Genomic DNA, 13697 nt, shown 5'->3' with positions numbered 1-13697 from the left:
TTTTGGGGAAGATTAAGAATGCAGTATCTTTCATTAAGTGGTACTGCATGGGAAACATTTTAAGCATTTTCTGCAGCACTGCAGCATAAAACGCTGTAGCTTTTTTTTTTTTTATAAAAGTTAAATTTAATAACTGTGCTAGCAGTATCCTCCTCATGGCTACTCGTGTACTGCTTAACTTCATAGCCAATATCAGCAAACATGTACTGTCAGTCAGCACTAAGACGTCACCTTGTTTGATTAGTCTGACAGCAGCTGCAGGTCTGAGGAGTCTGTCAGCATACTGCTGCAGGAGTTGATGCACAGTGGCATGCGGCGTCAGAAGCTGACTTTCTTGGCTTTGAAGCTGAATGTTGAACTCCAATAAAGGTTCCAGTGCTTACTTAAGAAACATAAAAATCATATGCAATTCATGACTCTGTAGGTGTTTAGAGATCAGGTCAAGCTTAGTAGACTGTGGCTCCACAGACAAAAAATATGAATTCAGAGCTCGCCACATGGCCAAGGTTCTGTTAATTGCCTTCCTTAGACTCGGCCGTCTAGTAGGTGCATGTCTAATAATCTTGAGGTGGTCAGTGTCTGTGAAGCAAATTTTGCAGTTTTTGTTGTCTCTGTGCACTAGAACTGAAATGACAGTACACATCAGATACGAGATGTTCTTTGTGTTTTACTGTTGCAGTTTCATGTGGATTATCTGCTTGCAGGTAGCCCTCAGTCGGCCTGATTAACAAAGTCTTGGGTCCTGCGTTGGTTGTTGTCCCTTCTTCCATGAAGTCAGATCATCAGGGGTATAAAACATGCAGCCAATGCCATTACATCAGTCTTTCTTGCCGTGCGGTGCCCGAAGCAGAAGCAGTTCGCAAGTGCTGGTCAGCCGGCTCCTGAAATTTTCATTTTTGAGTTTCAGAACCGAAGACTTCAACTAAAGCTGAGTACCCCATTGGGGAAACTTTTTCTTGCTCCTTACCGATGTCAATAAAAGTTAATAATTGCATTACTTGTGGAAAGCAAATATCTCATAAAGATTTTCATTCGTACTGTATTCCTTGCCTAGGCCCTGACCACGATGTACCTTGCTGTCAGTTTTGTGCTTTATTTAATCAGCGCACTATCCATCGTTGGTATATTTTCGCCTCTAAATATTTCGGTTCTCAATTTAATTATCCAGAAATGTCGGTTAGCCATCAGACTACCGGGATTAAAAAAAAAAAAAAAAACACAAAGATAAAGACAGAGACAGGCCGCCAAGGTCAAAAACTGCTGACGACTCTTCTAAGCCAGTTTCCAGTTCGCCGTTACTCAGTGAGGCGCTTTCGCAGCCCCTGATACCCGCTACTTCTGATTCGCAGGCCTCTACTGAGACCCATTCAGAGTCCGGTATGCTGCAAGATGCTTCAACTATGGAACCCGCAGATTTCTTTACCTTGGATGGGTCCGGAGCTGCTGTGCAGGCATCGGTTTCTGAGGGTGTATTCAGGCCTATGGACTTGCATATTAAACCGACGCCTCCTTCTTTATTTAGGCCTAAATCTCAAACCATGCCTAAAAAAAATGACGCCCAGGCTGCATGCTCAGGCCTCCCTAAAAAACAAATGATAAGAATGGCTGAAGATCTAGTAACACTAATCAGGGGTCGTGCTAATCAGGGGTCGTCAAACCCCCCCCCCCCCTTTTAAGAGGCCTAGAACTGAAGTTTATGAATCTTCTGACCAGGATTCTGTTTTTTTCTGATTCTTCTGATGATCTGGATTTGCCCTTATCTACTTATGAGGATTCTGATGCAGAGGACTCCATTCTTTCTGCTTCCCCTCCAGAGGATTTTTCTTTTGGGGAAACCTTACAATACTCTAAGGGAGCATTTCCACTGGAAAAGCCAGGATTTTTCTGATTCAAAAAAGAGGCTTAGGGATTTCTTACTCCTACCTCAGCATAGACCTTTATCTATTCCTCCTGTTCTAGACATTGTTGATGCTTTTTCAGGATCTGGTGTGACCCCTGATTCCTTGCCTCCTGCTCCCAGGAAAACCCGACAAATACTACAGGGTCACTGAATCACACAAGTTCCTTTTTAAAAATACTATTGCGGATCCAGAGACTATCTCACAGGGGCCCAAGGGGCATTAAGGCTTCTACTGCTAAAAATCCTACCCCTTCTAATAGAGACTCCAGGGCTTTGGATAGATGGCGTAAGAAGGTTTACACTTCTGCAACCTTGGCCATTAGGGCTTTAAACTGCCAGTTTTATATATCAGCAACTTGTTATTGGATTGCTTAAACAGAAAATGATGTTGATTCCTGACTCTGTGGAAAATAAAAAAATTACAGGATTTAATGCATTCTGCTGAATAAGTTGGAAGACGTACTTTGCAGTGTGGTTTTGATTCATTAGAGGCCTCTTGCAGGGCTGCTGTTACTGGGTCGGTGCTCAGAAGACATACTTGGCTTACGGAACAATCTTTGCCTGATCGTGTTAAAGCTAAATTGTTCATAGGTAAGTACTAGGCTATTGGCCCTAGGGCCTATATAAGCCTAGCCAAATGGTACCCTGGCTTTTGCCACCCAAGAAAATTATTTTCCTGTGCCCCTGTCAAGCCGAGCCACCGAAGTGATCCCCGGGGTGAATTTCCCATCTCCCATCCAATCTCCAAGATTTTTCTTGGAGTACTAATCAGGAACTTTGTTTTATATAGATAGGTAGTTTGTTCCGGAGTATGGGAAGTCTCTGAGACAGGAATCTATTCCTCCAGCATGTTTTGTTTATTGTGGTGACAAGGTTTAGGTTCCTAGAGCGTGTAGCTTCGAGGGATTGGGATGTCTTTTGTCTTTACGTGGAGCATGTCCAACAGCTCTGGGTTTGACATAGCATGTTAAGCAGAGATCACCTCTGAGTAGGCGATATGCAACAGAGTAAAGCTGGAGTTTTTTGAGACTGTCTGCGTAGGGCATCTGTTTGAGGCTGGTAATCTTCTTTGTGAGGTATTTCTGTGGCCTTTCCAGTTCTTGTAGATGTCTTGGATGCTCCCTTAACTCAGGACCGCCTGTTTGGCAACAAGGCTGAGGAAGTTCTTAAAAAGATGGAAGATAAAGCTAAATCTATGCAAACTATTAGATTTCTTACAAGTTCAGCCTCCTAGATTTAGTAGGCACTGGCCCTCTAAGAATTGGTCCTTTCCAGCCCCTTCCATGTCTTAAGCCAAACCCAGACACAGCAAAAACCCCAGGTTTCAGTCCCAGGGGACTCGCAGGACTAAGCACTGTGGGGTGAGTCTCCACTCTGAAATCTGGGAGTAATAAGGCTCCCCCCTATGGTAAACTCTCAATGACTTCCTTTTAAAATCTCCAAGCACTTATCAGCTGACTGCCCCTTTGGGGGGAAAGATTGATCTTCATGCAAAGAACTGGGAACTCATTACCCAGGACAAATGGGTTTTAAGTATAGTGTCCCAGGGATACAGATTTCACTTCTACATGTTACCAACACCAAGCAGTTGGCCGGATCTACCCCCAAATCAGTGAGCAGAGGCCCAAAAACAAGAACTTTCTATCTTACGCATGGGGGCTATTCAACTCGTACCAGAAGAGGAAAAGGGACAAGGTTTCTACTCAAGACTTTTCCTGGTACCCAGAAAAGACAATTCATGGGGTCCTATCCTGGAGCTGTCTAAACACCTTTTTGGAGATTCCAAAATTCAAGATGCTTACTCCAACAATTACTTCTTATGCTAGGCAAAGATGCCTGGGTGGCAATACCAGATTTAAAAGAAGCGTACCTGCACATCCCAATCAGGGAATCTTGCAGAAGGTACCTACGCTTCAAAGCAGGCTGCACGCGCTATTAGTTCTCTGCACTGCCCTTTGGCTTATCTACTGCACCCAGGGTAATTCACCAAGTGCCTAGCTCCAGTTATTGCATTTTCAGGCAAAGAAATATTCAAATATACCCATACCTGGACGATTGTCTAATTCAGGCAGAAAGCCAGGACATACTTTTGAATAATCTGGCCTTTGTACAAAGGATTCTAACTTGTCTGGGGTACACCATAAACAAAAAGAAATCACACCTGGTACCCTGTCAACAAATTATATTCTTGGTAGCAAGCTTGAATACAGCTTCCCAGATGGCCTATCTCACGCCAGAGAAACAAATTCATTTGACAACCTACTTCAAACAAGTGCCCACAAAAACCCTGCTATCTGCAAGACAAATACTGCAAGCCTTGGGGTTCATGGCCTCCTGCATTCTTCTAATTCCATATGCAAGACTGCATATGAGGAAACTACAGCGGTATCTAAAAAGCCTATGGTGTCAACATTCTCAGGATCTAGAAGCAATGATTCCTATCATACCTTGCCTACGCCTAGAGTTCCTTTGGTGGGCAGAGACCTGCCACCAAAACAAGGGACTACCTTTCAGACCACCCCTTGCCACCCAAACCCTAACAGATGCAACAGACTATGCATGGGGGGCTCACCTGGCAGGGAAGTGCATTCAGGGCAAATGGAACCCAAGTCAAATGCACTTGCATATCAATCAAAAAGAAGTGTCTGTACAGAATGCTCTGACAGCCTTCAAGGACCACATTCTTCCAGGACAACTAATGGTAAAGACGGACAACACCACTGTTACGTGGTACATAAACAGGCAGGGGGGTACACATTCTTACTCCCCTCTGCAGACTAGCCATGGCATTGTGGAACACAGCCTTGAGCTACCAAGTGCACCTACAAGCTCGATTCCTGCCAGGAAAACTAAATACACTGGCAGATGGACTAAGCAGAAACCTCATGGACCCACACAAGTGGAAACTGGAACCAAAGATTTTGAACATGTTGACAAGCAAATGGGGGAGCCCAGACATAGACTTGTTTGCCTCTCCCCAGAACTACCAATTGGACAAATTTTGCACAAGGACTCCCCACAAACAAGCCTGGAAAGTTAATGCTCTGTCCTTCAGCTGGAAAAACCTATCAGTCTGTGCTTTCCCCCCTCTGCCTCTGCTCTCCAAAGTACTACTAAAAATCAAACCGGACAAACCAAGGATGATTTTGATTGCTCCAGATTGGTCATGCCAACCCTGGTACCCCCTCCTGCAGTGAGTCACGGTTACCCACATGGCACTTGCCTCAGACTCATTCCCTATTGTCCCAGCAGGAGAACCAGATTCTGCACCCTCAGCTTCTAACACTGAATCTTGCAGCCTGGTTAATTACGTAATCTCTCTTTTCCCATCCCTCAGTAAACCTGTGATGGATTTCATTTTAGAAGCAAGGAGGCCTAGTACTAGAAAATCTTATGCTGAAAAATAGAAAAGATTCTGTGCCTGGAACCAATCTCAAGGGATGAGCACATCAGCGCCCAATTTACCTCAGATTTAACTGAGATGCTTCACAAGGGCCTGTCTTTTTCTTCCATTAAAATCCATGCCTCAGCCATTTCAGCTCATTATAACACAGAACCTCCCCTCTTCTCTCATCCACTGCTCAAGCAGTTCCTCAGAGGAGCCAAAAATTTGAGACCACCCAGGAGAGCTCCAACCCCCAGCCTGGGACCTTAACTTTGTTTTGGAGAAACTTATTCTTCCTCCTTTCGAGCCAGCTGCTATTGCAGATTTAAAATTTCTTTCTTGGAAAACAGCTTTTCTTTTAGCAATCACTTCAGCTAGAAGGGTATCTGAATTACAGGCCCTTATGGCAGTGGGAGCCTTTCATCATCTTTCATGCGGACAGGGTGTCCCTCAGAACCAATCCATCCATCATGCCCAAGGAGGTATCCAGTGTGGCTCTTAATCCGTCCATTCATTTGCCAACCTTCTTTCCCAATCCACAGAACAAAGGGGAAACGGATACTGCATTCCTTAGATGTGCACAGACAACTTAGATTCTTCTTGGACAGGGCTAAACCTCAAAGGAAATCTGAACAACTGCTGGTGGCATTTGCTGCAGGGGCTGAGGGGAAGGCTATTTCAAAGCAAACCATCTCTAAATGGATAGGCCCATTGCATTCATTTCTGCTGTAAGCATCATGGAAAACCTATCCCCCAGGAGATCAGACCTCACTCCACCAGGGCTGCGTCTACCTCTACAGCCTTTCTCAGAGGCGTCCCTACCAGGGACATTCTAGAAGCTGCTACCTGGAGTTCTGTTCATACTTCATTTGCCAATTTTCTCTAAACCCAGAGCTGCCTTTGCCACTGCAGTCTTGCAGGGCCTTTTAGCCGGTCCTAATGCTATCTAAATTTCTCCTCCCAACCATAGCTTTGGGAATCTACCCAAATGTAATGACTGCAACAGTGAAACATGAACATAGTACAGTTGTGTACACTTACCATAAATGCAGATGTTCGAGTGTATTCACTGTTGCAGCCCCTTTACTTCTTTTGGCTATACCTCTGCTATCCTTTACTGTGCTTAAAAGCCTTTTTGGCGTATTTGCTTTTTTGTTGGAGGTATATCATTGTACTTTTATTTAATTGCTTCCCATTAGGGGGGCACCTGACACTTGGGGCAAAAAAAACTGATGTAATGGTGTCAGCTGCATGTTTTATACCCCTGACGTCATGGAAGAAGGGACAGCAACCGACTCAGGACCCAAGACATTGTTAATCTGGCCGACTGAGGGCTACCTACAAGCAGATAACCCAAATGTAATGACTGCAACAGTGAATACACTCCAACATCTCCATTTATGGTAAGTGTACACAACTGTACTTTCCACAGCTGGTGATTGTAGTACTTTTATATCAGCCTTGCTACATAGATCTGCCAGGTGGCACAGACACCCCACATTTACAATGGTAGGCTGCATCTCCTTGAAATGAGATAACACAGAATTGTGTTTCCCAATCATTGAGGCAGCATTGTCTGAAGAAAAGGCCACAGTGTTGGAAACTGGAGTGTTAAATTGTGTCAAGAGTGGACATTAAAGCATCAAACAATGCTTATCCAATTCCTGACACACATTCTGGCATATTAAGGAATGGTATAACATGTTTGCCTGCCTTTTCATCAAGGTAACTAACAATGATCAAAAACAGTTTGCTGTCACCCATGTCTGTGCTTTGATCCATATACACACAGAATGGTGATTTGTGGCAGGCAGCAGCAGTCTCATTCTGGTAATGAGGCTCTATAACATCCTGTGCAAAACAGGCTGCCTTCGTTGCTCCACATGTCATTTTCCTGAGAACATCTTGATCCTCTCCACATTCCAGAACATTCCTTACAATGCATGCTGCCTTCGTTGCTCCATGTCCTTTTCCGGAGAACATCTTGATCCTCACCACATTTCTTCATAAATTTCAGAATGTGTTCTCCTGCTGCAAATGACAAGTATTTTGCAAGGAGCGACACAAAGCCAACCTCTGCCTCAACAACCCTTCTACTCACTAAACTCTGAGGTCTGAAGAAGTCTGCCATTGTCCTTCCAGCTGCATGCTTGTTATTCTGCCTGTGTTTCTCGCTGTTGGCATGTCATTACAGATCATGTTTGACCACCATGATGGAATGTGAAGTCTGTGTTACAGGTCTTGCTGAAAGCATATTTCACTCCGCGCCTATTCACAGAAAGCCAGTCAAAGCCACTTGCCCAACTTGGCTGAAAAATTATGTATCTCTTCTTCTTTGGAGTGCTATCTATAGCCATATCCCTGTCCTCCTCGTAATCTGGGCAATCTGTACCTAGATTTGTAAAACAGTGATGTTACTGAACACAGAAAGAAATGGGGCTATACTGCAGGAAAACAAAATCATCTGAACATGTAAGATATGGGGCAACAGGCCCACAACCTGCCCACGTCACTGGAAATTTCTGGTCTTTGCACCTTCTCTTGCTCATCTCTGCTCCTTTTGCTAACTATAAAGGCCTGCATGATCACTCTACTCACTCCCTCACGTCGATGACGACACGTGCAATCCTCTGGTGCTCACTTGCCCACCTAACCAGTGTTAAAGAAGGGAGAGATTCATTACAAAAATGACATTTTCAGTATGATCAAAGCACGCTTGATCTCAAAATTCATGTTAAGGATAAACAAACCTGGCTTAATATACTTGCAAAACACTTCAAACTGTACCATGAAATACATAGACTACATAATGACAATACTACCTGCACCACTTGAGAAGTGTTCTAGACCTGTTCTGCACCCTGTTGTGCACCTGGCAAAGGTGCCTTGAAAAGTTAAGTACAGCCATGGTTGCCAGACATCCCTATTTGAGCGGGACTGTCCCGGGATCATCAGTCCAATCCCAAGTCCCGCACTGCCGGTTAAAATCCCGGCGAAACAGCCTCCGCTTTTTGTTTTTTTTTGATTGGCCTGTATGCCGGTATACGGGCCAATGAAAAAAATTGCAAAGCAGAGCAACTTCTGTTTAATGCAGCAAGCAAAATATCTCCTACCTCTCAACCTGTTAGGAAAATAAATCTGTACAAAGCTTTATACGTTGGAGACAAAGGCACAAAAGAGGGATACACAAATATTACTTTTTATAAACCTGGAAAGATGTCACAGCAGGAAAGTGTGTATATGAAAGCTGAAACTCAAGTCTCTCTTAATATAGTGACTAAACTAGGCAGCATCATTTCCTAGACAGAACATGTCAAGTACTGCTCTTAAACTTGGAAAGCTGTTAAAACAGGACTTTTGTACATGTATGTTTAAAGAATATGAAGTCTGAAACCAAAATGCTTCTTAACCTACAGTGGCGTTAAACGAACACAGCATAGTTTCCCAAGCAAACACATTTTATGAGCAACAAACCAAAAAAAGAGCAGAGACCTAGCTAACGGATGCGTATTAAGTATTACTCTTATAAACATAGAAAGCTGTTGGAATAGGATTTTTACATGCAATTTCGAAAGGATATGCATTCTGAATCTCAAATGCCTCTTAACATACAGTAACTGTAAACTATACAGCCATTAATTTTCCTGACAAACTAAAATTTTGTGAGCAGCATACCAAGAAATACATGGCAAACCCAGCTAATATGGATACATTTCAAGTATTGCACTTATAAACATAGAGAGCTGTTAGAACAGACTTTTGTACCTGCATTTTCTAAAAGACAAAGATACTGATTGTGTCGCACTACACAGTTTATAACTAGGTAAACTTAAATATTGCGGCTTGCCAATTTTAACCTTAAACAAAGGACTAAGAGAAAATAATCCATCATCTGTGCAATACAACCTTCCATGTGTCACAATGCATTATAACCAATTTTTATTTTTTTTTATCCCAAGTTAACTGATGTGTATCACGTCAGCATATCTATGTTATGACCAACACACGCGCGCACAGGTAGCCTGCATACCTACCAGCATTATTTCTAACACACACACAGCCTGCATACCAACCAGCATTATTTCTAACACACACACACACACACACACACACACACAATCACACAGCCTGCATACCCACCAGCATTATTTCTCACACACACACACACACCCTGCATACCCACCAGCATTATTTCTACCACACACACATGCGCATGCACACACACACACACACACACACACACACCCTGCATACCCACCAGCATTATTTCTACCACACACACACACCCTGCATATACCCATCAGCATTATTTCTAACACACACACACAGCCTGCATACCCGCCAGCATTATTTCTACCACACGCACACAAAACCTGCATACCCACCAGCATTATTTCTACCACACACACATCCTGCGTACCCATCAGCATTATTTCTAGCACACACACACACAAACCCTGCTTACCCACCAGCATTATTTCAACCACACACACACACAGAGCCTGCATACCCACCAGCATTATTTCTAACACACACTTACCTCTGTACAGTAGGCAGCTGCAGCCTCCAGTTCCACCACACCACCTCTAGCAAAAGTAAACCTCAGCCTTTTTGAACAGATGCACACTCAATCCCCAGCTGGTCAGCTGCCTGAAGATCTGCAGACTCCCGTTCATCGCTGTCTCGTCCATCCACACACTAGACTTCAAGAATGCTTCCTGGCTTCTCTTCCAACAATCCACGGCATGAACAGCATGTTTCCGCTTCTCCAAGAAGGATACTGCCTGAATCCTGACTGCATTCAGACGGCCTTTTTGAAAGCAATTTTCTGGTGCAAAAACCATTGCCAGTGCGTGATTGGGCAAGTATTTGGGAGCTCTCATTGGCTCCCATCCTCAGGAACCCTTAGTGGATTGGGTCGTATACTGTGATTACCATTGGCTGTAATCACAGTATACGAGCCAATCAAAATACGTGTAGCACAGCCAGTGCTGTTCATTGCAGAACAGCAGAGCGATTATTTGATTAGTTTGTATATCGCGATGCCAATTGGCAGTAATTGCGGCATACTAAGCAATCAAAACTTGTGTAGCAGAGGCAAAGCTGTTCTTTGTACTCATTAGGGGCTGAATGTGGCGCATTCCACATAATCCGGAGCACTTGGCTGCCCAGTACGGAAGTGCTCACTATGTTGTACTGGACTTAACCGCCCTGATGCTAATGGTGAGCAGCACCAGTTAGAACAGCTGAACATGTGATGCTTGATACATATCGGCGATGGACATAGTGTGTCGATCTGCTGCAAGAGACTACCTCACAGATCCAGTATTATTGTTATTCCCTTGTACTGCTTTTCATGCATTTATTTCTTTCAACTTTCTCGTCCTGAACTGCATTGGTCATTAATTGTAAGTGAATTGCATTAACAGGTGACAGAACAGAAGACAAGAAAAGTCTTCGAGAATAAAATGATCAAACACGACCAGTAATTTATGTATTTGTAAATCATTTAGTGTCCTCACTCTTCACAAGTGATTTTTGTTTTATTTTAGGTTCGAGGCCCATCTCGGTCGAACTCAGATGTCATAGTGAATGACCTGTTGACACCTTGCTCTCCAGGTGACCCTGGTGCAGTTGCAATGACCTGGGTGGATGTACCAAGTGACAAGCTTCTTGAACCTGTGGTTTGCATGGTAATATGTAAAAGTGTTGTTCCTGCTCTTTGTTGCTTGCATGCCTTTAAAAAGGTGTCTGTTTTAACAGCTGTTTTGAGTAAAACAGTTCCCAGTGACTGCATATACAAAGCCATTATTTGGCATTCAGCTCTGTGTATCATTGTGTGTTGAGCATGCTGTTTCACTTCCTAGCAACAGGTCCATGCCTTGATTCGTTTGTTAGCAGGAGAGGCTGTTAGATTGGATTTGGAGATGTCTGCAGGCTTCTTTCCAAGGGACATATTTGTGACTGTATTAATGTAATTGACAATATGAGTGAGAGCAATTTAAATACCTTTTCAGACTTCTCAGTTGCTGTGTACATATGATGAGTTAGAATGTTGCACTTAACAGAACATAAGGTTCCCAGTACCAGGTTTTACACACTGTTTTTGAGGCCAGAGGAAGCTTGCTACAATTCTTTAAAGAGATATCCAACATGCCATCTGGTAGAAACTTCTTAGACCCTGCTGGAATCTTGTGCGTAGTGAGCCTGCAGTAATCTACTGCAGCAATGTCACTGTATAATGAAGGACCTAAAGGATAGGACTGCCCAACTTTTGAGGTTTACACAAGCATAATAGGTTTATTCCCAAGAATTGCTGTGGTTGCCAGCACCTCCTTTGTATGTGGATTGACAGTATCAGATGGTACTAACCATTTCAGTAGTGTAGATATAAAATAATCTACTTGTCTAGAAGTGTGTTCGTTTGTTTCATGAGCTAGCTGGTTTGCTGCATAGTGGCATGAACATTTTATGCTGCTGGGATACTGTTCTACAGTTCTGGTCTACAGAATCACAGTTGGCATGGAATACTGATATATGACAACCTGGGTAATTGAAGAATGAATCATGTGTTTACTGCATGATGACAATGATAGAGGCAATTGCTGCTGCCATAATTCAGCAGTTATTGTTCATTCATGAATATGCTGATTTGTGGATGCATCCTGGTACAGAAACAGTGAAACCATGTGATGCTTTTAGCTAGTGTCTGTGTATGCAGTCATGGGTTCCATACTGAAGTGTTGCTACTCATAACATTGAATGCCTACATAACAAAAAAAAAAAAAAAAAAAAGACTTAAAATACAGGAGAAGAGTAAATATCAAACATTCGTCTTTAATCTTGCTCCTTTTGCGGGGGGGGGGGCAAGCTCTTCTTCACCCCTCCTCCCCCGATGACATGGTGCAAGCCCCTCACAGCCCTTGAACTTGTAGACCAACTCTGGGATCACCACACCTTATAGAAAAAGGAATTTTGCAATAAGCTGCCATCTTGGACTTAGTATGTATAAATCCTTTTTGGGGGGCCATTCAGTCTCCATATTACTGGAGTTGCTAAAGTGAGTCCTGTCTTTTAAAACTGTTACGACATTCGTGTAAAGGCATGTGCTGTCATTATTGTGATTCGCTACCAATCAGAATGTTTTAAGGCAAGGAGAGCAAGATGCAGGAATGCAGAATTCACATGCCTACTAGCTTACTTTCTAAGACCAGCTCTAATTTCTAGTTGCTGGTTTTGTGGTTGAGATTAATGGCTTTCAATATGAACATGCTGTGGAGAAAATGGATAGTTTGTATAGAGATAGTTGGCTGTTTCTTGAGAGAGGCAGGAAGTGTTGAGTAATTTCTCAGAAAGCACCCTGTCATTCCTGCAGAGTTATGTGAAGTTTTTTTTTTTCTTTATGAAAAGTGAACTCTTCATGAAAATGTTTTTTTATTTTAGTACAATGCAGTACTTAACCGCTTTGATAATTTTGTCAGTTACATTTCCTTTGTTTTTACATTTGCCCAAACTGTTACACTTTATAAAAATTATTTTAAGTAAGACCAAAGTTTATACAGGCCAAGAAATGTAATAGACATTGGGCTTGGTGAGCATCACTGCTGACACCTTTTTTTCCTGACTGAACCAGTGCAGTGTACAGAAAAAAGTGGATGTTCATCGTGTTTCACTGTTGCAGTCATGACTGTAGGGTTCTCCCCTGCTGGCAGGCAGTCCTCTGTCGGCCAGAATCCCAAAGTCTGGGTCCAGCGTCGGCTGTTCAACCATGCTCCCTGACGTCAGAGCGCCAGGAGTACAAAGCCGGCAGCCGACGCCATCTTCTCCAGTCTTTCTTGCCGTGCGGTGATAGCAGTTCGCAAGTGCCGGTCGGCTGACTCCTGACTATTTTTCTGAAAAACTTCAGTCCGAAGACTTTCTTCTCCACTCAAAGCTAAGTACCCTGTTGGGGAAACTTTTTCTTGCTCCAGTCCAATGTCAGAAAAAGTTAATAATTGTATTTCATGTGGGAAGCAAATACCTCATAAGGATTTTCATTCTTACTGTATTCCTTGCTTAGGCCCTGACCACGACGTAGCTAGTTGTCGGTTTTGTGCTAGATTCAATCAACGTACAATTAAACGAAGGTACGATTTTGCTTTTCATTACTTCGGTAGGCGTTTTAACTACAGAATGTCGTCGGATATGGTTCCGGCTACCGGAGTTCACAAATGTCGCAAGGATAAAGACAGGCCTCCGAGGTCCAAATCTGACGATATCGCACAAGCGGAGGCAGCTTCAGATTCGGCCGTCATCAGTGAGGTGCTTTTGCAGCCCCTGTCGTTGGCCATTTCAGAACCGATGGCCGAAACGGACTCTCACGAGGAGCCAACTAGGCCTTTGAATATTTCTATTGCAGGACCTTCGGACAAT

The 13697-nt window shown here is 43.3% G+C and overlaps 1 protein-coding gene across 1 annotated transcript in view; it reads left to right on the top strand.

Moving 5' to 3' along the window:
* VPS4A (vacuolar protein sorting 4 homolog A) overlaps window positions 1-13697 on the top strand; it is an 801876-nt gene that overhangs the window by 559257 nt on the left and 228922 nt on the right. The window contains exon 7 of the mRNA XM_044081635.1: window positions 10838-10978. Coding sequence (XP_043937570.1) covers window positions 10838-10978 — 141 coding nt within the window. The remainder of the gene's footprint in view (window positions 1-10837; window positions 10979-13697) is intronic.

Source organism: Protopterus annectens, chromosome 8.part1 (genome assembly GCF_019279795.1).
Source record: "Protopterus annectens isolate FY-2018-M chromosome 8.part1, PAN1.0, whole genome shotgun sequence".
NCBI lineage: Eukaryota > Metazoa > Chordata > Ceratodontiformes > Protopteridae > Protopterus > Protopterus annectens.
Note: the sequence above shows the minus strand (reverse complement) of the source record. Positions and strands in the feature narration are given on the sequence as shown.